Source organism: Podarcis tiliguerta, assembly GCF_965153285.1.
Source record: "Podarcis tiliguerta genome assembly, chromosome: 17".
Taxonomy (NCBI): domain Eukaryota; kingdom Metazoa; phylum Chordata; class Lepidosauria; order Squamata; family Lacertidae; genus Podarcis; species Podarcis tiliguerta.
In genome coordinates, this window is record NC_139550.1 from 36,739,714 (window position 1) to 36,761,446 (window position 21,733).

A 21,733-nucleotide genomic window follows, 5' to 3' on the forward strand; every position below is an offset into this window, starting at 1 on the left:
CACCACAATGCTGGGCTCTGTCACCGAGATGTTGTTGGGCTCAACAAGCAGCCGCACACATTGAGTCAGAGATGCTGTGAAACGGTGAGGCTCTGCGGCACGGGGACACTCGCTCTCTCTGCAACACCTGAGCGGCAACAGAAACAAGGCAGCTTGGGCAGGCGGGGAAAGCAAAGGAGGCTTTCACTGATTGCATTCTGCCCCTCTCCACAGCCTTCGGCCACTGCTGCCACCAATGGGACTGGGCTGGGTGTGGGGAGAAAAAGCTCACAGGGACCCGCTAGTAGAGGAACAAAACTTCTTAGCAAAACACTCAGCGGAGCAGACTGTCTTCTGATCTGGCAACAGAAAGCAGCACACATGGAAGGAGCTTTTGGCAGGGGAAAAGTTGGCAAGGGAGATGGGGGTGGAAACAGAAGCCAGAGAAGGCTCAGCAGTTCAGGTGTGTTAGGTGTGCACACGCATGCGGGGGGGTGGGGGGTGGCAAGGAAGCTACTGCTTCCCCTCCAGGGCCCTGGAGGCTTGTTAGGCTTGTCTGTGCTGGAAGGAACCAAAGGAGCTTGGGGAGCTGGGGATGGAGATGCCTGCCTTGAGGAAGGGTTTGTTTGTTTATTAGATTTATATCCCACTCTTCCTCTCCAAGGGGCTCAGGGAGGCTAGAGTGAAATGCCGCCCACCCCCCAACAAGGGTTGGCAGGAGGGAAAGTGAAGCGAGCGAGCAAGCAAAACTCACACTGCCAGTCAAGGAAGAGAGAGACCATGCTGGGTAGTGTGGAAAGAGGAATTTCCTGCCCTCTCCTAACTCCCTCCGTGGCTGATTCAGAGAGCAGAGGATTGCAAGTGGGGGGAAAGAATTGGCTCAGGAGTGGAGGAGCAGTCCTAAGAGAATCAGCAGCTCCCACTGCTTCTTATTTCTCTGTCTCTCTTTCTCTCTCCACTCCCCAAACCCAATACTACTGTGTGTGTGGGGGGGTGTCACCTCCGTTCTCACTCTTTCTTCACCCCCTCCAAGTATTATCACATAATTCTATATTAAGCTAGGAGGTGCAAGTTGCTGCGCCAGGTGCTGAGGCAGTGATAGGGAATTGGGAGGGAAGGGGGGGGGTAAAGGCAGGAGGGAAACATCTGCTAGCAGAGACACAGCCGTGGCTGGCAGGGTGGGGTTGCCCTCTGCCCCATCTCCTCCCCCCGCCCTGCTCTGGCTCCGCTCTGCCTCCTGCAGGGTGGGGGGATATAAAACGCAGGGGAGACAGGAGGCATTGTTGCTGCAGGGAGGGAGGATGAAACTCAAGCTTGCTTTCAATGGGGGCGGGGGCTCGGAAGACACCCCATGCTCTCCCCCCTGCTGCCTTGCTCAATATGCCATGGAGCGATGGGTTGTGGGAGTGGAGGAGAGCAGGAAATAAAACCCACCACCTCCCACTCTCTTGGAGGGACAACCGCTGCTATCTTCTTCTTCCCCCTCTCCCCCTCCCCAAAACCCCCTCTAACTCTTCCTCCTAGTCAGCTCAGTGCTGGCAGATTTAATAGGATTAAGGCTCCTGCAGAGGCTAGATAAGGGGGAGGAGGAGGGAGGGAGGCCACAGCAGGAGGGAGGAGAGAGGGGGTCTCACACTGGGCTGCCACCTCCCTACTTGATCCCCCAACATCGGGCGGGAAAATAAAGCAGCATTTTTGAGGGAAGGGGGTGCCGGTGTCAGATCATGGATTCTTTGCCTGCCAGCCTGTACAAGGCTTCTTCCGGGGGGCCGGCAGTGCGTGTTAGGAAATTCTCTCACCTGTTGTGCAGGACGCACCAGCCGCAGTGTGGGTCTCTGGAGCCCAGGCACTCAGCACAAGACGAGTACTGTTCACAGTTTTCCACGGGGAGCCGGACCACCTGAGGGGAAGGGCTAAATAATTAGACAAGGCCTTCCTTCTCCTCATCAGAATCACAAGGTACCAGGGTTGCTATTCCTCTCCACTGCTGCCCCCAGTAAAGCGTCTGTGCCTTGAGCAGATCCACAACAAAGTCAAAATCCAGCAGGTGCAGGTTTCTGGTACTGGGGAAGGCACCTGTTGAATTTCTGCCTGCTGTTAAACTGCACAATACTCTGATAAAGAGAGTGGGGAAAGCTGGCAGCTCTGCACAGTAGCCCTAACCCCACAATGTGCCACAACTCCTACAAGCCTCTTCCGCAGAAATCATACTCTTAACCTCAGCATCTGATCCTGTTTCACAGGCAGCATTGTGATTCCATTCAAAATGTCAAATTTCACAGCTCCCTCCTCCACAAAACAACAGGTTTTGCCTCTTTGCACCTTTAGGGATCTTGTCTCTCCAGAGAAGTTTTGCCAAGAACCACACACACCCCAAAAACCCCTTTTCCACCTGTTGTCCCCAAAAATGCACTTGAGATTTCCCCTCCCCTCTTAGAAGGATAAAATACCAACTAGTTCCTCTTAATAGGCATGTTTTAAACACAGTGAAATATATGCAGAGTCAAATTGCCCTGCTCTTAGCACGGAGTGCAAAAAAAATGTGCCTGGGATGTGTGCCTTTTATAAGTGGGAAGACCCATTTCTCTAACCCCAGAAGTGTTGGGTGCTGGTGGCTGTAATTGCTTAGAAATGACTCTGATGGAAAATAATTATTCACAAGCCTTCTTGCACTCATCGCCTAATGTTCCAGCATAAGGCCTGGATCAAATTGAAAAAAACCAGTACCAGTTAGATCAGGAGTGAAGAACTTCAGGACCAGGGCCCAAATGCAGCTCTGCAGCTCTTGCTCTCCCCACCCACCACCCCTCCATGCCTTCCTTGAGGGCCTCTGCCCTGTTGTTGAACACTGACAATACCTCTTCCTTGCCTGTGATTTGAAATGTAGTAGGAAAGCAAAAGTCAGGCCTGTTGCCCCACCCCACTTTTTCCCCTGACCGCACCCACTTTTGCCTCTGGCCCCGCCCACCACTGTCACATGGCCCCTGGAAGTTTGCCCAGAAGAGAATGCGGCCCCCTCAGGGGTCTGTCCTCTCAGCTGCAGTGCGACGGAAGCCACTCCATCCCTCTCCCGGAGGCTGACCTGTCTCTGGCTGAGCAAGTAGAGATGGCGCTGGTCCGGACTCAGGACCATGTCGCGCAGCAGCGGCTCCCCAGGCATCACAGGAACAGACTCGTAGAGATGGGCCTCCTTGGGGTTGTCCACACGCACCTGAGGAGTGCAAGCACATGAGCAGCTTTATGCCAAGTCTAAAGGGTATTCTTCTCTTCTCACCACCACAAGCTTCCTCAGGTCACAATCCAGTATTTGAGGGGGTTTGGAAAAACTGGGCTTTGTTGGCAAACGAAAAGGTGTGGTAGGGTAAAGCCTGAATCTGGGTTCAGATTGCAGCTTGGCACTCTTCTGATTCGCTGGGTGGCACTGTAGCAAGTCAACCTCACGTTTTTATCTGTTCTAAGGGCAACAGACAAATATAGTGGAGCATTTTGTGCCACAGGGAGTTACAGAACTGATAAGGAAACATTTTGTATGTGGTGTTAGAAGTGGGATATTGTTTTCTTGGAGGAACTGTGAACCATGAGATTGAAGGAATTAGCAGCATAATATTATGGTACAGGACATTCAGAAGTCCCCCACCCCACCCCAAAAGACAAAAGCCTTTTGCAGGTTTAGCTGCTAAACCTGGTGGTCAAATGTTTATTCCAAACCATGGAGCCTGCTGAAAAGAGCACTGCATCTGGGTAAAAATTTCAGTCATACACTGGCTGGATAAACCACTGGCTCCAAGATGGCTGCATATTTTGGGTGCTGTATGTTGGTGCTGGTGCACATATACCACAGACATTCATTTTCCTGTGAAAGTTATGAAGGCTGCATGCATTAAAAATCACAGCAAAGGTTCAGTCTGTACACACACACACACAGACACCCCTGAAGGGTGCGCACCCTTCATCACTTGAAGAGTGGTTTAAAAACAAACAAACAAAAAACCCCAAAGCTAATTGTTACCCTAATCCACAGTTCCCCACTTGTCAAATGAAAATGGTATTTGCTTTCATCTTTGTAAACACTCCTCCCAGTGTAGTATACCTGCACAAAGTGTGCTTCACTAATGCCAAAGGAAATCCACTAGCAACATGTGGCAGGCAACCTTGGACTCAGTAAAACACCTAGCTTGCAAGCTGCTTGGAATGGCAAAAACTGGAGGGAATGAATGAGGGAATAGATGGACAGATGGATGGATGGATGGATGGATAGATAGATAGATATAGATAGATAGATAGATAGATAGATAGATAGATAGATAGATAGATATAGATAGATGATAGATAGATATAGATAGATAGATAGATATAGATAGATAGATAGATATAGATAGATAGATATAGATAGATAGATAGGCAGGCAGGCAGATAGACAGATAGACAGATAGATAGATAGATAGATAGATAGATAGATAGATAGATGAATGAATGAATGAATGTGCCTAGTTGGATACATGCCCTGAAGCATAAAGTTTATGAGAAATTTTGTACTGAAAAAAAAAGCAATCAGGCACTACAATAATGTTTTTTGAAGGGTCTGGATTACATAGCTGCTGAAATTCTCCGTAATCTAACAGTCTGTGCTATGCACAAGACCCCACACCGAATTATACATTTGGGAGTCTCCAAAGATTAACAGCTCTGCCTATTTAAAGGGAGGTGGCGTGCTTTTAAGTTTGCAATTTGGGAGGGGCAAAGCAAAGAGCTCCAAAGGAGCATCCACTGCTGGATACCTTCAAGACGATATTGCAGCATATATATTTAAGCACGTATATTTGAATCTTCTACAGGCATGTCCGTCCTGCTGAAGAGGGTCAGTGCAAAGGATGCAAGGCCAAATCTAGGCCCCTGAGATGGACTAGTGACTCATGTTTGCCCACAGAAGCAATGTGGGCAGTTGGTGGTGGCAGCAATGGCAACAGGACTTGGAACTGGGGAAGGAGAGGTATTGTGTGAAGCAATTCAACTATTTTATTTTATTTTACACATTTTCTATTTATTAGCAAAATTGATAGTGCAATCCTAACCCTGATGAAGTAAAAGCAACCATCCACTGGAATCTGTAGGCCTCTGCCGCCATGGAGGCCCACCCGTCAGCAGAAGTTCTCCATCCATAGTAGCAGAAAACCACAAAATGGAGCAAGGCGCCAGTGCTTTTGGATCTGCAGGATCCAAACCCCCATGCATCCTCTGATGGGCCAGATCTCACACAGCCATTCAGCTGTGTGAGCTTGGAACTGATGCAGCAAAAGAAAAAGGTAATACATATATTTTTTTAAAGCAGCCCCCACCTGCTGCCCCGACCAGAGCTAGCTGTTAGGGCTTCCTATGGGGCAGACAGAGGATCAACCACCGCTGTGCTGCTACCGAACTAGTAATTTTGCTCTATGAAAGCTTGCTCTTTGCAATTTTGTCATTCTGCTTGGCTTTGCAAACTAAAAATAGGCATAAGATTTGAACACAAGAGGAGAATTGCAGAAGTTAATCAAAATTTATTCCATGCAAAAGGGAGTTTGTGATTAATGTTCCCGTTTCTTTGTCTTAGGCTGTTTTTCCAAGGGACATTGTTGCTTTTGCAAGCTAAAATAGAGACTACTATCTTGGTCTTATTTCGATACTTCAAATAATAAAGTCAACAAAAAAATCTGAATTACTAATATGGTTACTGGTAAATTCAAAAGTCATACAGCAGAACTTAGTACAATTTCTGGAAGTGAGTCATAAGACCTGAGAATTTTCATAAATCTAATAACCCCTTCCTCACAAGCTTCCTCTGACCAAGGCACAGACCCATTTAATCTTCTGTATTAGCCACTGTGCACAGAACCCCCCATTAGCACTGGTTTGGACCACTTTGTGCAAAAATATTTCACTTCCAGCTACTAGCTGCATATCACAGAGGAAGTTGTACAGTATGCATTTGGCAAATTACCCAGGAAATACTCTCTCACAGAGCCCAGATGGAACTTGCAAGGCACTTTCCAAAATGGCCCCAGAGCTTGAATGTGGCCTAGAGCCTAATGTCACTTTGCAGACAGAGCATGTTGTCCCTCTCTTCAACCCTGTAGTGTCCCAAACAGCTTTCACTATGTTTTCTTAAAATCCACTTTACTAAAAAACACACCAAAAGTCAATGATTTTGACAGTTACTCAACTATTTGACATTTGCATTTTTGAATGGGTAAAAGGAAAGACATGCTACTTTGCAGTACATACAGTATTTAATGGTATGACTTTTTAAAATAGCATTCTGAACTTTTGGGACAGGTTGGCGAACCTGTGACCCTCCATATTTTGTCAGATGACATCTCCCACCATCCCGGACCACTGGGGAGTCGGGAGTCCAACAATATCAGGCAGGCCACAGGTTCTCCACCCCTGCACTGAATGACATACAGGCAAAATTCCCTCTCTTTTAAAGAAAAAATATTTGGTTATTCTGCAACAGCCAGAATTGGTTCCACAACCATCAGGATGCATGCTTCTTCCTGAAGAGTTTCAGAACACTTCTGAAATTGATAATGGGATGTGGCCTTTTATGGCTTGAGCCACTTAACTGCCCAGCAGCTCCATGGTCAAGCCAGCCCAATATTAATGGTTTCCAAACTGATCTTAAAACGACGATAACTTTGAAACACTGTGCAAAACATTAGATATAATTGATTCACCTATGACCTGGATTTCCCATGAAGTGTTGTTAGAATTCAAAGACAGCATCAAGAAGGCCCAGTGGAAAGAGAAGAGGTTGGAGGAACAGGGCAGAGCACTGCTCTTCAGCCTTGGGTCCCCAGATGTTGATGGGCTACAACCCTGATCACCCCGACTGTTGGCTAAGCTGGCCAGGGATGTTGTGAGTTGTAGGCCAACAACACCTGGGGACCCATGACTGAAGAACTCTGGGGGTAGAAGTTGACTCCAGGTGCTTTTCCCCTACCCCACCCACCATGATTGTTTTTCTACCTACCTGGGTCTTGAAAGATGTTCCAGGCTTGGCTAGTGGCCCTTCCCCTGACCAGTAAATCCCACGCAGGCCTGCTTCATTTCACTCTCTCCCTCCCTCCTTGTAATGTTATTTTGAATTGTTAACATATTTTATTGTATCCGTACTTCGGGAATCTGACAGGACTGAAAAGCAGTCTAAAAATAACCTCGATAAATAGCCTGGCCTGCACTGGCTTCCAAAGCGGTGTGTGAATAAACTGAGCAGAACCATTTCCTCCTTCTAAAACCCAATAAAAGTTCAATCATGAAATAGATCTGTTTGCTGCTATTCTATAATGAGGAGAATGTACAGAGCAACCCTAATGAAGTTTACTCAGAAGTCAGACCCACGATATCCCCAAAGGATTGCAGCCTTAATCGCATTCAGCAACATTTATAATCTGGAGAGAGAGTAATGGGAGAGGGATGGAAGAGGTTCGGCAGCTCTGTGTGTGTCCCTCTGTGCAGAAGCACACATGTATAAACACAGAGAAGTGTAAACACAGCTCCTGGAGACCTGGGGTTGTGGGGGTGAAACTTGAGAGACTCTGCTGCTTATTTACAATGTTAAAAAACACACACACCAATAAATTGCCAAGAACAGGTATAAAATACCACATTCCCAATAAATAAGGACAACTGGGTCACAAGCATCTATGTTTCCAAAACAGACACGGAAACAGAAGGGAAGGAAACATAGATTGTCTTTATTCGAAGCTCTCCTAAAAAGTATGAAATAAAAAAGGGAAGACTACAGTCAGGGCCAGATTTAGGTTTATGAGGCCTTAAGCTGCTGAAGGTAGTGGGGGGCCCTTTACATAGCAGGCGGAGCCCATGACTTACATTATAGGAGCCTACACAACACAAAACACTGTTGCTGTATGTAGGCTTTATTTTATTTGTTTTTTATCTTATATTTTGGAAATGTACATCCAGGGTTTTTTTCTTCTTTCGATTTTTTGGGGGCCCCCAAGAGAGTGGGACCCTAAGCTATAGCTTGTTTAGCTTATATGTAAATCCGGCACTGAGTACAGTCCTTGGAACCTGTGCAAACTCTACAAAATCACCTCATAGGCATCTGGCAAGTTTGGGAGGGGAGAGAAGAGTGGGCAGTGGAGAGGCAACAGATGGAAGTGAATCCCCCCCTCACAGGTTCATAATGCTCAAGATTCGCCACCACACTACACATCCACAACTCCATTAGAAGCGCCCATTGCGTGTGGTCTGGGAAAGAGACAAGTTGCCCCTAGGACAGGTGGTGGGAGACTGAGTGGAACTATCTTCTAGAGTGGAGGAAGCCTCCAGATGTTGCTTGACTACAACTCCCATCATCTCTCACCAGTGGCTATGCTGTCAGGGGCTGATGGGAGATGGAATCCGCAACAACCAAAGGGGCACCACACTGGCTACCCCCTGCCCTGGAGTGACGTGGTAGCCTCATGGGCTTAAGGTGGAGCCCAGGGGCAGAACGGAAGGATGCTTTCTTTTCCACATCTGAACAAAATACCTACAATGGGGAAGATTCCTTCTCTCTCTCTCTCTCTCTCTCTCTCTCTCACACACACACACACACACACACACACTTGCCCCCCAGGAGATTGCTCAAAGGAGCTTTCATCCTGGCCAACAAAGCCCCATTGAGCCTCCCCCACAAACCAACCAGGCCCCTGGGGGTCAGTGCAGTTGTGGAGCTGGAGACTCAGATAGGAGTCCTCCTCCCTTCCCCAAGGAATGGGATAATGGTCCTTTTCAGACTTGACTGGGGGAACAGGCAGGTCACCCCTGGGTGAGGCTCCAGGCTGCACAGCAACAAGGCAATTAGTGTACTGAAGGCGGCAGAGGGGGATCTGGGAATGGAGAGGCAGACGGAGGGGCTACCTCCCTGCCTCCTGCCATCCTAATTGAATCGCCACCGTTTGCATGAGGGATAGAAGGGGGTCGTGACCTCCCTTCATGCCCCCTGCCAGGGGTTCAAGAGTTTAAACAGCATTTCTCTTCTCCGTCTTCCCCCACCACAACAAGCTGTAACTCAATTCCAGGCCACCAGCCCCAAAGACCAGACGCCCCGTACGCTCCCAAGGACCCTTCCACTTCAAAACTGACCCCACAGCTGGTGGGGGGTGGGAGGCAGCACGGGACAGAGAGAAAGCTGGAATGGGCAGCTGGGGTTGGGTTTTCTCCAGAATCAGAGAAGTCAGGAGGCTAAAGCACCCACATGGCACCTTGAAAAGGCCCACCCTGGGCCAATTATAATGGTGGGTAACCCAGAGAGTGAGAAAGATAGGAGCCCAATTGCCCAGTGAGGACTGAGACACAGCAAGAAAGCGAGAAACCAAGAAAGCGAGGACTGAGACACAGCAAGAAAGCGAGAAACCAAAGCCGACATACAACCAAGGCTCTGTTTAGGGAGGAAGGGAGAAAATAATAACATAAAATAAAGAGAGAGACGGACAGATGCAGACAGATGATGAGGGGAAAGCATTCTGTACAAGCTAGGAAACACATTATGACTTCACATGCTCCAGAGATGGAAGATGTGACCTTAAGTAAATTATGGGGCCACATCCTGGTGACAAAGGGAACCCTGTACCTAACTGAGGATAATTTATGGCTTTAGGTCGCATGCCTCCCATCTGCCAGCAACATCTCCTTCCCACCAACCACGCATACACTTGCTGCAAAAGGCAACCAAATCAGGTTGGAACATGCGGGAAAAGCGGGGAGGATTAAACCTGGCGCATCTGCCCCACCAGGCACCATTACCTGAGCTTCAGCCTCTGCGACCCCAATGCCTGGACACTCCCCTGACCCCTCCAGCTCTTTTACAGTGCACAATTACAATCTCCATCTGGCTCTGCTCCTCTCACAGACTTGGAAACGCCCCCCCCCCCCGCCACCGCCCAGCTAGATGGAGGAGGGGTGCGCCAGCTCATGCGCCACCCGGTTAATATTTAATGCGCCAGGTCTGTTGGGCACAAGCCTCTGCAAAGTGGCAACTAATGGCAAAGGGTGGGGGCTGCCAGTAACAACGGCTTCTCTCCCACCCCCACTGCACAGCAGGCAATGCTTGGGGGGTTGGGTTGAGAGAAGAGGTTTTCCATAAACAGAATCATAGAGCTGGAAGAGACCACAAGGGCCATCGAGTCCAACCCCCTGCCAAGCAGGAAACACCATCAGAGCACTCCTGACATATGGTTGTCAAGCCTCTGCTTAAAGACCTCCAAAGAAGGAGACTCCACCACACTCCTTGGCAGCAAATTCCACTGTCAAACAGCTCTTACTGTCAGGAAGTTCTTCCTCATGTTTAGGTGGAATCTTCTTTCTTGTAGTTTGGATCCATTGCTCCATGTCCGCTTCTCTGGAGCAGCAGAAAACAACCTTTCTCCCTCCTCTATGTGACATCCTTTTATATATTTGAACATGGCTATCATATCCCCCCTTAACCTCCTCTTCTCCAGGCTAAACATGCCCAGCTCCCTTAGCCGTTCCTCATAAGGCATCGTTTCCAGGCCTTTGACCATTTTGGTTGCCCTCCTCTGGACACGTTCCAGAGACTGGAAAGGGCATTGCATACCAGTTCAGATGCCCCTCTGGAATATTTTGCTAGATCCAGAATGTCAAGGCTTATGGGTTGTTGTTTTTTGGGGGGGGAGACAGTAACCAGCAATTTACCTGGACCTTTGACACTTGAAATAGAAGGACCCACCCGGTTCTTCTGATTGAAAATTGTTCTGACTGGTTTTAATATTGTATTTTTATATTGTTGTATCCTGCCCTGAGACACGGAGAGGAGGAGAGTAAGAAATACAATGAAATAGAAGTCTGTCCAGTGACCACCACTGTTGCCAGATATGTTTCCACACTGCAACCCCCTCCCCACCTCAAAGTGTAATTGCGAGAGGTGTGGGACAGTTGCCTGGCGTCTCATGGGGCACGGCCCAATTCCTGAGCATGCAGCTCCTAGCATAAACTAATTTTATTCTCTTGGCACTTTCTTGCCTAACTCTCAGCACAGCAAGTGGAAGATGTGATACCAGAAGTGTGAAATTAATTAAAAATAAGAAATGCACGCGGGTGCCTAAGATTTCCTGGAAGCTGCTTCCACCCTTGCCAGCCCAGGTGTGTGGAGCCCAGCTAGGGAGACTGCAGTGTGAGAACAGGGCACTCAGCACATAGACAGAGGTGCTCAAAATATGTGGCCACAATGCGCAGAAAAATTTAGTCTCAGCCAATGCATCACTCACATTCTACAGCCTGACACTGACTTTTGTTTAAAATTCTAACAGTGACACTTAGGAGTTCTAAACGAGATTACACAAGATGTGCCCTTCTGTTCTGGAAAAAAGGAGAAGACCTGACCACATAAACCGTGTTGGAGAATGCATTTTTATTTTTCCTGGTGAAGGTAAAATGATAGCATACCCCCACTAGTAACAGAAATCTCTTCTAGAAAATACAGTAGCTGTGCCAGAGAGGATGGTCCCGATTAGGGGAGGCTTCTGAGGAATTTTAATTCATTTACACAGACCCAGCTCAGATTAAGACCATGATGTCTCATAGCAAGCTGCCTGAATCAGAGTTGTCTACACTGAGGAATCTCTTCAGGATTGCAGACAGGCTCCTTGCCAGCCCTGCCTGGAAATGCTGGGGACTGAACCAGGGAATCCAGCCACACTCGTGTGGAGACAACCACTTCCGCCCTCCCACATTCTCCCTCCCCACCCCTTTTCCATACACCGAAGGAGAACATCTCACCTTCTTGAGGTTGCCCGCCCGCGTTCCAATGAAGACAACCGAGTGGCCACGGTAGGTGTAGGCAGCAACGCTGGCCATCCCCTCAGCCTTCTCCTCCAGCAGCGGGAGCCCTTCAATGACCTGCAGCCCCCCTAGGGGCTGGTTCAGCACCAGCCCACAGAAGTTCCCATTGATCTGCATGGGCTGGAGACAGGGAGACAAGGAGGCGAGAGTCAACATCAAACGGGATTGGGTGCCCTTTCCCTGCACGACAGAGCTAGAGCTGGGTACACAATGGCACTCTATTTCCCAGCAACTCCTATATTCTAGAGCAGAGATGGGGAATCTGTGGCCATCCAGAGGATGTTGGGCTCAGCCCCAGCCAGCAGTCAGAGATGATGGGAACTGTAGTTCAATGACATCAGGCGGCCACAGGCTCCTCACCCCTGTCCTACAGTGTGTTTGTGCCTCAATTTTCAGAGGAAATGTAACAGGTTTTGTTCACAAGACCCAAAACAAGACTTCCTGGGCTGTTACGTGTGGGTTCTGGGGCAAAATGGGACCAAGGAGGTTGAGAGAATGGCAGAAAAGGCCCAAACATCTCTCAAGCACCAAAATTTTGGGGAGGGGGTGTCCTATTCTTGGGGGGGGGGAGACACAGAAACTAGCAAGTAGGAACTGGGGGGCGGGGTCCAAATTGCGCAGCATCGTACCGTGTTGATGCAGGGCAGCTCTTTGTTGAGAAGCCAAGGGAGGGAGAGCCGGCCTTCCCCTCGGTAGCAAGACTGGATGCGCTCCCGGATGCGCTGGTTGACCTCATCCAGCGTGAAGAGGCAGAGGAGGCTCTCGCGGGGCGGGGCAGCGCGGTTCTTCTGGCCTTGCGAAAAGGCGGCGTAGAGCACATCCTGCCCTTCCGCGATGCCTAGCGCCCGGGCCAGCTCGCGGCCTGCCTTGGCCAGCTGCGCAGCCTGCACAAGGCGGTACTCCACGCCATCCTTGGAGCAGCCCAGCGGGAACTCCACGTAAGAGTAGAACTCTGTGTCGTTGGCACACAAGCGCACGATCTTGGAGGAGAAGAACCGCTCTCCGCCAGTCACGCCCGGACCACCTGGGCCTCCCGCCGGCTCCAGCGGGGTCTGAGCTGTGTCCAGCTGCAGGGTGAGGAAATACACAAAGCCACCGGAGACAAATGCAGAAACGTAGTAGATATCGAAGGCCGGGTAGAGCGAGAGGGTGTCCGAAGGTACTTTGATCTGGGAGGAGACAAACTCATCCTGATAGACCAGGCTGAACATCTCGGGACTGCTGGCGTCGGGGGTCAGGCGGCGGCTGGAGAGAGTGGGGAAATACTCTGAGCGCCCCCCAATGGATGTGCCCACAAAAAACTGGCTGGGCTCCCTTGGCTGCTCCACAATCACACCAACCATGGCGTCTGGCTCGCGCCCGCCGGAAAGATAATGCTCCTTGCGCTGGTGCGGCTCCCCCAGCTTGGCCAAATCATCCAACCGCAAGAGCTGACACACCCCTTGCCAGATGCTGCCACAGGCCACCAAGCGGCTGCCAGCATAGTCAATCAGCAGAAGCTTGTTGACGTTGTCGGCGGGGGCCAGGCGATGAGCGCAGAGTCGCACGCCGGGCGGAGGGTAGCAGCGGGGGTCGTCGGGCACCGGGCCCGTGGTATGAGCCCGCAGCTGGGTCAGGTTGGCTGAGAGCTTGAGAATGCGGTTGATGGCCCCAAGGTAGACCTCGCCCGTGTCATGGTGGACAGCCAGGTGTGTGAGGGACAGGTCCGAGACTGTGAAGGCGGCGCGTGGGGACAGCACACCCAGGACAGGTGGCGGCCAGGAAAGGAGGACCACAGCTGTAGTGGTGGCCATAAGCAGCAGCCGCCACATGATCACCAGGGAGTTGCCTGGGGTCAGGCAGGGCCAGACACAGGCAGCTCATTCAGCCTGCAAGTGGGGGGGGGGGGGAGAGAAGAGGAAACGGTGGTTAAGCACCAGTCCAACATTGTGCAGTCAAAAGGCAAAGCCTCCAGCAGCAGAGCAGAAATGACATGTTTATGTGTTTTTGTGTGTATAATCAGCTGCCATCCTACACATCAGGAATGAGGAACTTGTGTGGTCCTCCAGATCTCACTGTACTGTGCCACTCCCATCCTCCCTGGCGCCACTGGTGGATGGGAGCTACAGTCCAGCAACATCTGGAGGGGCAAAAATCCCCCCCCCCAATCACTGAATGGAATTCTCCTCCCAGGAGGCATGCCGGAAGGATTGGGCAGCCAGGTCGCGCAGCACTTATTTGGAGGGTTGCTAATAAAGGGAGTCTTCTGGAATTAGGTTTACAATTACTAATGCCAATCTGAAAATCTCCCTGGAGCCCCTCCTGAAAGGGGCTGCAAATGCGTAACAGCACCTCTTGGCTAGAGATCCACACTTCCCACCCGCCCCCACCCCAAGTAAAGAGTCACAGCCGCCAAGGAACTCGTTTTCTTCCTTCCAACACCCTTGCAGCTTCTCATTAGCACCCGCCATGCACAGCATGAAACAGCACCCACAGAACTGAGAAGCAAGCACAGCATCTTGCATCACATGCACAAGCAGACACACACAGAGACACACACACACCTGCAACAATGAAGAAAAGCTGAAGGCAGCAATGCCACCTGTCACACAAAACAAACAAAGATGGCACTAACCAGAGGTGGCTCCCTTCTCATTCCCAAGGATTCTCTCCACACAAATAACCCAATATCTACAGCAGGAGCTGCAGACTCAGGCCCAGGGGCCAAATGTGGCCCTCAAAGCCTCCCCTGGGCTACACAACCCCTGGCCTGCTCTACACCATTGTCAAGCGCTTTGCCTAACGAGAATGTGTCTTTGAACTGAGGCAATGCCTCTCGCTGGCCAGGGTGGAGGGAGACAGGAAGTCTCTGTGTGTGTGGAAACCTCTGGCTTTTGCATGGCGGCTGTACGAAGGTCACATCTTGTCCCTTCACTTGTCTTGGCCCACCATTGGCATGTGGCCCCAGGAAGGCTGTGCATGAGGGAATTTGGCCCTCAGGCTGAAAAGGATTCCATTATGCCTAGCAATGGCCTGGTACCAGACACACAGTCCTCAGAGGACAAACCCAACACGCCGCAGATCTGGATCTAGCCCTGAGGGATCCTCTGAGGGGAGGACCATTGAATAAAATGCTCCTCAGGGCTCCAGAACGCCAGCACCAAAAGGTTCAGGCTGAAGACTGATAGCACAGCACGTGTCCACAGACTGTGTGGCTTAAAAGGTTTTCAGGTGAGAAGCAGTGAAGCTTCTGGATCCCAGTTGCTGGAAACCACAGGAAGAGAGAACACTCTTGCACGGGTCCTGCTTGCAGCCTTCCGACCAGCAGAGTGGCCATTCTGAGAAAAGAGTGCTGGACTAGATAGGCCATTGGCCTGATCCTGCACTATCATCTTATGTTCATCACCAGCAGCTGTGGTTAGGGTGTGGTCTAGGAGGCCAGAATATATCAGGTCTCCCATTTGAACCTTCCAGTTACTGGAAATAAAACAGCTCTAACTCCATGAATCTGCACCTAGGTGCCCAGCCTTGCTTGACTTGTATTCCCTTTGGTATTGACTGTGGACTTGTCCCTTGGCCTTGCCTTTCAATGATACTTTGAACATGGACTGATTCTTAGGGCTTCAGAGCTTAGCTTGCTTTGGGCACCATCATCCCAGCTCCCCTTGGAGAGTGTTTTGCATAGGTGTCTTATACCTCCCTGGACTGGGACACTGGCCCACAATGGCACCTGCTGGAACATGACAAGTCCACCACTCCGATCCTTGCTATGTACATCATCTCCAAACAAATATTGTGGGGCCCCACTGAAAAATGATACGGGCAGGCAAAAAGAACTTGCCCATGCTGCGCTGCATGTTAATGGGAGTCTCATTTACATAGGGCCCTCAGCCACTGCATGCCACTGCAAAACCTGCCTCAGCTACAGATCCCTAGAATGTTCACAGAAGACGTGCAATGGCTCAGGTCCCCAATTAAACTGACTACTGGGCATGTGCAATGCTTCAATGGAAAGTTCTTGCCAGTTCACCTCATATTCAAATGGGGCCTTATGGGCTGGTTCGTAGATGATGGCTCCATCATCAAGGAGCCATCTGCACACCTTGGAACATGTGCAGAGAAGGGCAACTAGGATGATCAAGGGTCTAGAAGCCAAGCCTTATGAGGAACGGTTGAAGGAGCTGGATATGTTTAGCCTGGAAAAGAGGAGACAGAGAGGAGATATGACAGCCATCTTCAAATATCTGAAGGGCTGTCAGATGGAGGGTGGAACAAGCTTGTTTTCTCCTGCTCTGGAAGGGAGGACTTGAAACCATGGCTTCAAGTTGCAGGAAAGGAGATTCTGACTAGACATATGGAAAAACTTTCTGACAGTAAGAGCTGTTTGACAGTGGAACAATCTCCCTCAGGAGGCTGTGAGCTCTCCTTCCTTGGAGGTTTTTAAGCAGAGGTTGGATGGCCGTCTGTCATGGATGCTTTAGCTGAGATTCCTGCATTGCAGGCAGTTGGACTAGATGACCCTTGGGTCCCTTCCAACTCTTCTATGATTCTATAATCAAGGCAATACTCTGCATCTCTGAATGAGCTAGGAAAATAGAGAGCTGCCTTATAGAGATCAACCTTCAACCAGCCCTGCCTTGTTTTCACTGACTGGCAGAGACTCTTCAGGGTTTGGCAGTCTTTCCTAGTCCTGCCTGGAGATACTAAGGACTGAACATGGGGCTTTCTGTAGGTCAAGCAGTCTTCCTTCCACCCCCAACTGTAGGCCATAAACCACATTTCCCCATCACTTCAAACACAATGATTTTCACTAGACTGGCATTGCACATTCAGCTTAAAGAGGCGAAGTAACAAGAAACCAAGCGCTGTGGTTTTGTGTGTGAACTAGATCCCTTGTGCCTACAGGCCTTCAGCCGCATGTTGCACACCATCCAGGTTTCAGAAAGCTCCCATGCTTCGCTGGGGTTTTTTTAATTCATCTCCCCAACTTGTCAATATGCCATCCCCAAAACAGCTCTCTGAAAACATTTGTGGTCACTTCCTGCCCTTCATATGCAAGATCAGAGTTTTCACACTTCAGGTGAACACATAGGGTACTATCCCCACGCTTACAAATTCAGTGGCTCCAGCCATTAGCAAGCAATGCAAATCTATCCTTTTACCACTGGCTGCAAGTACGAACTGGTGGTTAAAGTATGCATTAAAGCAGGAATGGGCAAACTGGTAGCCGTGGGCAAAGGCTGGCTGATGAAGCGATTTTACCTGCTTCCCAGAGGCCCTACCAAGCACTATTCTAAGGTGTGGTATAAACACAGATCAGTTTCTCCTAAGAAAATGTTTTTAAAATGGAGAGAAATAAAGAGCTACTCTACACTTTGATGTTATAGCCTTGTTTAGAGCCTAATACCCTGTGATGGTATTTCCCCACAGGGATAGCAGTGCTAGTCTTCTGCAGCCAAAACCATTATCTTGTGGCACCTGAAAGACCAACGCTTTTAAGACAAATTTGTTAGTCTTAAAGGAACTACAAAACTCTTTGTTGATAGAGACTTGCAGAATTTATCATAGAGTCTAATCTAGAGAACAGAGTAGCTCGAGATAATGCAGACACACAGCTTCGAATCTACACCTATTACACAGTAACACCTCCCAATATCCCTACCCAACTTCCCATGCTATTTTTGACTTCTTGTCCACAGATCACAGAACTGTAATACACACACACACACACACAATGTCTGCAAGCGCCCCCACCTTAGCTTACAGAGTGAGGGAGGCCAATTAGATCATCAGTCCGCCTAGCCCAGTGTCATCTACTTAGACCACTGAGCATACTTAAAAATAGGGATGTATATGGAGCTGTATGTGGGCATGGAGAAACTATGTTTCTGTGGTTTCTATTGAGTGTGGTGGGAAGGGATCCCCCCCCCCCCAAATTAAGGGTCATCCAGCAACCTTGCCCCCCATTCTTCAGCTGAACTGGAACAAACATGCAAACCCTATACTGCAATAAATAAGTGCAATATACAATCACATCTTTACACACTCCTGCTGCCGATACACACATTTCAGTGGCTTCCCGCTACCACCTTGCCCCTTCCCACCACACTAAGGCACTGAATCAGCCCCACCCACGATGGTGGCCCCACAGCAGACCACCTCATAACATCAGTACCCACCAGCCTCTCAGCCTGCCGCTCCAAATATCCTAACCAATGTGCATACCCCCCCCCCTTTCATTCAATGCAACCTTCTGCAACCCAAGCAAACCACAGACCGCTGGGTTCGCTCTTCATTGATATGGCTCCTCCAACAAGCTATTTCATTCCTCCTCCTCTGCCCCCAACCCAAATGCTCAGCCTCTCAATCTTCCACCTCACAGGAAGGAGAGAGAAATCTCCCATCCCACATACCAAGCTTCTCCCCCTCCCCAATGCCTTTTTGTCTACTTTTCCCTCCTTAACAGGCATGGATTATAAGCAGACCCCTCCCAGAAAGAGGCCTGGAAGAAGCACTGGGTGGAACAGCAACCATTACCATTCTAAGACCCAATACATTATTCCGCCCGCAACCAGGGAGGGAAGCACAAGTAGGAGGAACAGTCTGGGATCAACCAATCTTCCTGCCAATAGAGAGAGAGACCAACCTGTTACACACACATTTCAGAGTTGTCCATCAAATACAACACTGGGCCTCGGAAACCAGGGTTCAAAACAACATCACAGCCATAGGTCCTCTAGGGGGTAAGCCTAATCTCAGTTTTCCCACTCTGCAAAATGGGAACAATTGGATTTCACTCACAGATCTTTTGTGGGGATTAACAAAATAAGGAAATGCTCTTTTCCCCCTTCTCCTTTTTCTAAAAAAGCCATGCATTCAATTTAAGGTACATGAGAGCCTAGAGCTCCTTCCTCTCTTCCATTCCAGAACACACCACCATCAATCAAGTTGACCCAATTCCCAGAGCTTGGAGACCCCTCCTTGCAAAACCCACTCCCTTGAACTCCCTTGAACAGCCATCATAAAGGTATAGCAGGAGGATTTCTGGCCCCTCCAGCAGAATCCGCATCCTCACCAGCCCCACGAAGATAACATGCTTGGAAATTCCTCCGGTACAAATGCCTAATTTTTTTGGTTCCAGGAATGACGAGACGGGAGGGGGGTTTTGTTTTTCGTTTTAACAAAAGCAAAGAACCAGATGCAAACAAGTCCACCGGCAGATCGCGTAGAATGGCCAGATCAGGGGCCAGCGAGGTGATGTCTATGTTACCTACTAAGCGACCCCCCCCCATACACACACACACACACACACAGGCAAGTCAAGCCCAGCTGGAGTGTGATGGGCGTTAGCCAGGCTCCTCCACTCCGGATCGGGCTCTTCCAGGGTAAGGAACCAAATCATTGTGTGGCGGGGAAGGAGGAAAGAGTTGATCTCTTCCACCCAGGCACACACCCAGCTGGTGCCATCTCGAAACGGCCAGTCTTCTCTGACTTGGCATTCTCGCCCCTATTCCCTTACCTGTTCGTTTCGCCGCCCCCCTTCTCCCGGCCCCGCTTCCTTCCTGTGACGGCCGCCCACTTGCGAGGAAGCCCCTTTCGCAAACCAGAAAAACCAGCGAGGAACCTCCCTGAAGGGTAGGCTGAAAAGAGCCGGCGGAGGGGGGCGAGCAGTGCAAGAAGCGCCACCACAAAAGAGGGGTGGGGGCAACAGATGGGGCGTCTGCTGCTGGCACAGACCCAGGCAGGGGCTCCCCCGCCCTGTCTAGCAAAGACCCCGGTGAAGGGAGGGGGATCCCGCGCCATCCCCCCCGCAGGACCAAACCACCCTTTTCTTGGCGTTCCTTGTTGCTCGAAAGCGATGCTGCGATGGAGGGGGAGTGGGGCGGCCATGTGTGGGGTGATGCCCCCCTTCCTTCCTCCCCTCCGGGTCCCCCCAACCCCTCGGCACTTTGCGCGGATCCCGGCTGTACCTGCCCGCCGTTCGCTCCCCGCCTGCTGCCTCCCTCGCCTCCGTCTCCAGCCGCCGCTCTGGCTCAGCGTCTGCTCCCGCCCCAGCCGGTCGGAGCCCTTTAAACGCGGCCAGAACCATTAAAGGCATGGGGGGGGGAGAGAAGGGATGGGGCTTGGGGAAAGCCGCGCTGCCCGCGCCCCCGCCCCGACCCCTTCCTTGCCCGGTCCCCGAAACCTCTCTGCCCCGGTTTTCCTTTGCGCGAGCCCCCGTCCCTCTAAGGGCAGCGGGAGAACCGTCTCTCTCCTCCCCGCCAAGGAGTCGCCATGTACGCGCACCCCCGGCCCCTGGAATGGTACCGCCCGGGCACTCATTCATCCAGACCCGGGAGCGGCGGCGGCGGCGGCCAGTGCGAGAAGCAGGGGCGTTCGGCAAGCGCCTGGCTCCCGCTCTTGCACGCGCGGAGCTGCCGCTTGGGTTTGGGTTTTTGTAAATAAGTGCCCAACCTGGAGAAGGAAGCAAAGGCTTGCCAAGCCCACGAGGCAGCCTGGCTGCAAAAGCGAATACTCCCCAGGCAATCGGTGTAAGGAGCGCACGTGCGCAGCTCCCTCTCGCCCTCCTCTGCTTTCGCCCTCCTCCTTGCAAGGGACAGTTTCACGCCCCCCCCCCCCGGAGAAGATGCCAAGAGTTAAGAGGAGGGCTCTTTTGCGAGCAAAGGAAGATGCTAGGATAATAAATCCTCCATCTCTCTGCTGCTAGAATCCTCGAACCTCCTTTCATATTTATTTTTTGGGGGGGTTTTGGGGGGTAGAACCTCGTGAAAAGAAGCGAAAATCCGCTGGGTGGAGGGCAAAGGGGCTGACCCCCCCGGTTTATAAATTCCCAGTTACACCCCTTCCCGGCCTTAGGCAACGTTGCTGTGTGTAAGGCGCCTCCTAGTGGAGAAACCGGACTAAGGCTCCTGTCCTCCCCCCACCCCTGCCTAAAAACAGCGGAGGGCGGGGGAAACACCAGTTGCACGCCTGGAAATGAGCTCGCCCCCCAATGACACCCCTAAGAGCAGCTCAGCCAGTCCTAGCCATCTTCTCGCCCCCAGACCCCCTCTCCAGCTCCCCGTGCCCTTTCCCCGCTCCAGACCCCCGATCTCTCCCCGCACCCTTGTTTTGGCTGCCGCTGTTGCCGCCGCCACTGTACCAGCCAAGGCACGTTGTCATGGCAACGGGAGCCAGGAGATGAGAGATGATGGACGCCCCCTTGGGTGGCGGGAGGATGATGGAGAGACCTGGGCGGTGGGATGGGTCAAGGAGGGAGAGGGGAGAGAGGGGCGTGGGTGGGTCCAGGGGCCGGGCAGGATGGAAGCACGGGCTCTAGAACCATTGCACCCCCCCTTCTCTCTCGAACTATATCCCGGGCTCGGTCCGGTCCTGTACCTCCTCCTCTGCCGGCTCCTTCCGTCTAGGATTCGCTCGCTCCGGATGAGCTGCAGAGCGCGCAGGCTCGAGGGCGGGGGCTGAGTTCGTGTCCCGGGTCAGAAGAAACGGGGAAGGGCTCGTCCCGTCCCGGGCCGGGATCCAAGGGAGGGGAGGCGAAGCGGGGCCGTGGCCGGCCGGCCTGCCTGCGATGCTGCCGCTGCCTGGCACCGCCAGCGCCCAGAAACCGCGGAAACTCAACCCGCCCGAGGCCTCTGATGAGAACCAGATGCCACCGCCGTCGCAGCTACCGAGCCTGGCAAGGGCCGCGTCCACGTGGGCTGGGCGGGCAAGGCGGCCGGGCAAGCGGAGGGCTCCGGAGGGGAAACGTCGCGAAGGACGAGGGGCCAGCAAGAGAAGCGGGGCTGGGGGGGGGGATCTCGCATCAAGGAGACGGACGGGGCGCCTCGCTCTCTTCCAGGTGAGGAGGCGGGAGTGGAGGAGCCAGACTTCATTCGAAGCAGAACCGGATTTCAATGCGAGGTGTCTGTGTGGCTCAGCCTAAGAACGCAGA

At 51.4% G+C, this 21,733-nt stretch overlaps 1 protein-coding gene across 4 annotated transcripts in view; it reads right to left on the bottom strand.

Moving 5' to 3' along the window:
* PLXNA3 (plexin A3) overlaps positions 1 to 21,459 on the bottom strand; it is a 72,238-nt gene extending 50,779 nt beyond the window's left edge. For 2 of the 4 annotated variants that reach the window (XM_083419270.1, XM_083419267.1), the window contains exons 1-6: positions 19,773 to 19,857; positions 12,453 to 13,691; positions 11,761 to 11,943; positions 3,062 to 3,190; positions 1,779 to 1,879; positions 4 to 127 (exon numbers count right to left, since the gene is read on the bottom strand). In XM_083419270.1, coding sequence (XP_083275396.1) covers positions 4 to 127; positions 1,779 to 1,879; positions 3,062 to 3,190; positions 11,761 to 11,943; positions 12,453 to 13,634 — 1,719 coding nt within the window. In that variant the 5' untranslated portion in view covers positions 13,635 to 13,691; positions 19,773 to 19,857. Of the gene's footprint in view, positions 1 to 3; positions 128 to 1,778; positions 1,880 to 3,061; positions 3,191 to 11,760; positions 11,944 to 12,452; positions 13,692 to 19,772; positions 19,858 to 20,256; positions 20,280 to 21,180 lie in introns of those variants that run through there. The other 2 variants (XM_083419268.1, XM_083419269.1) reach the window with 2 other exon arrangements.
* Between the last annotated feature and the right edge of the window lie 274 nt (positions 21,460 to 21,733).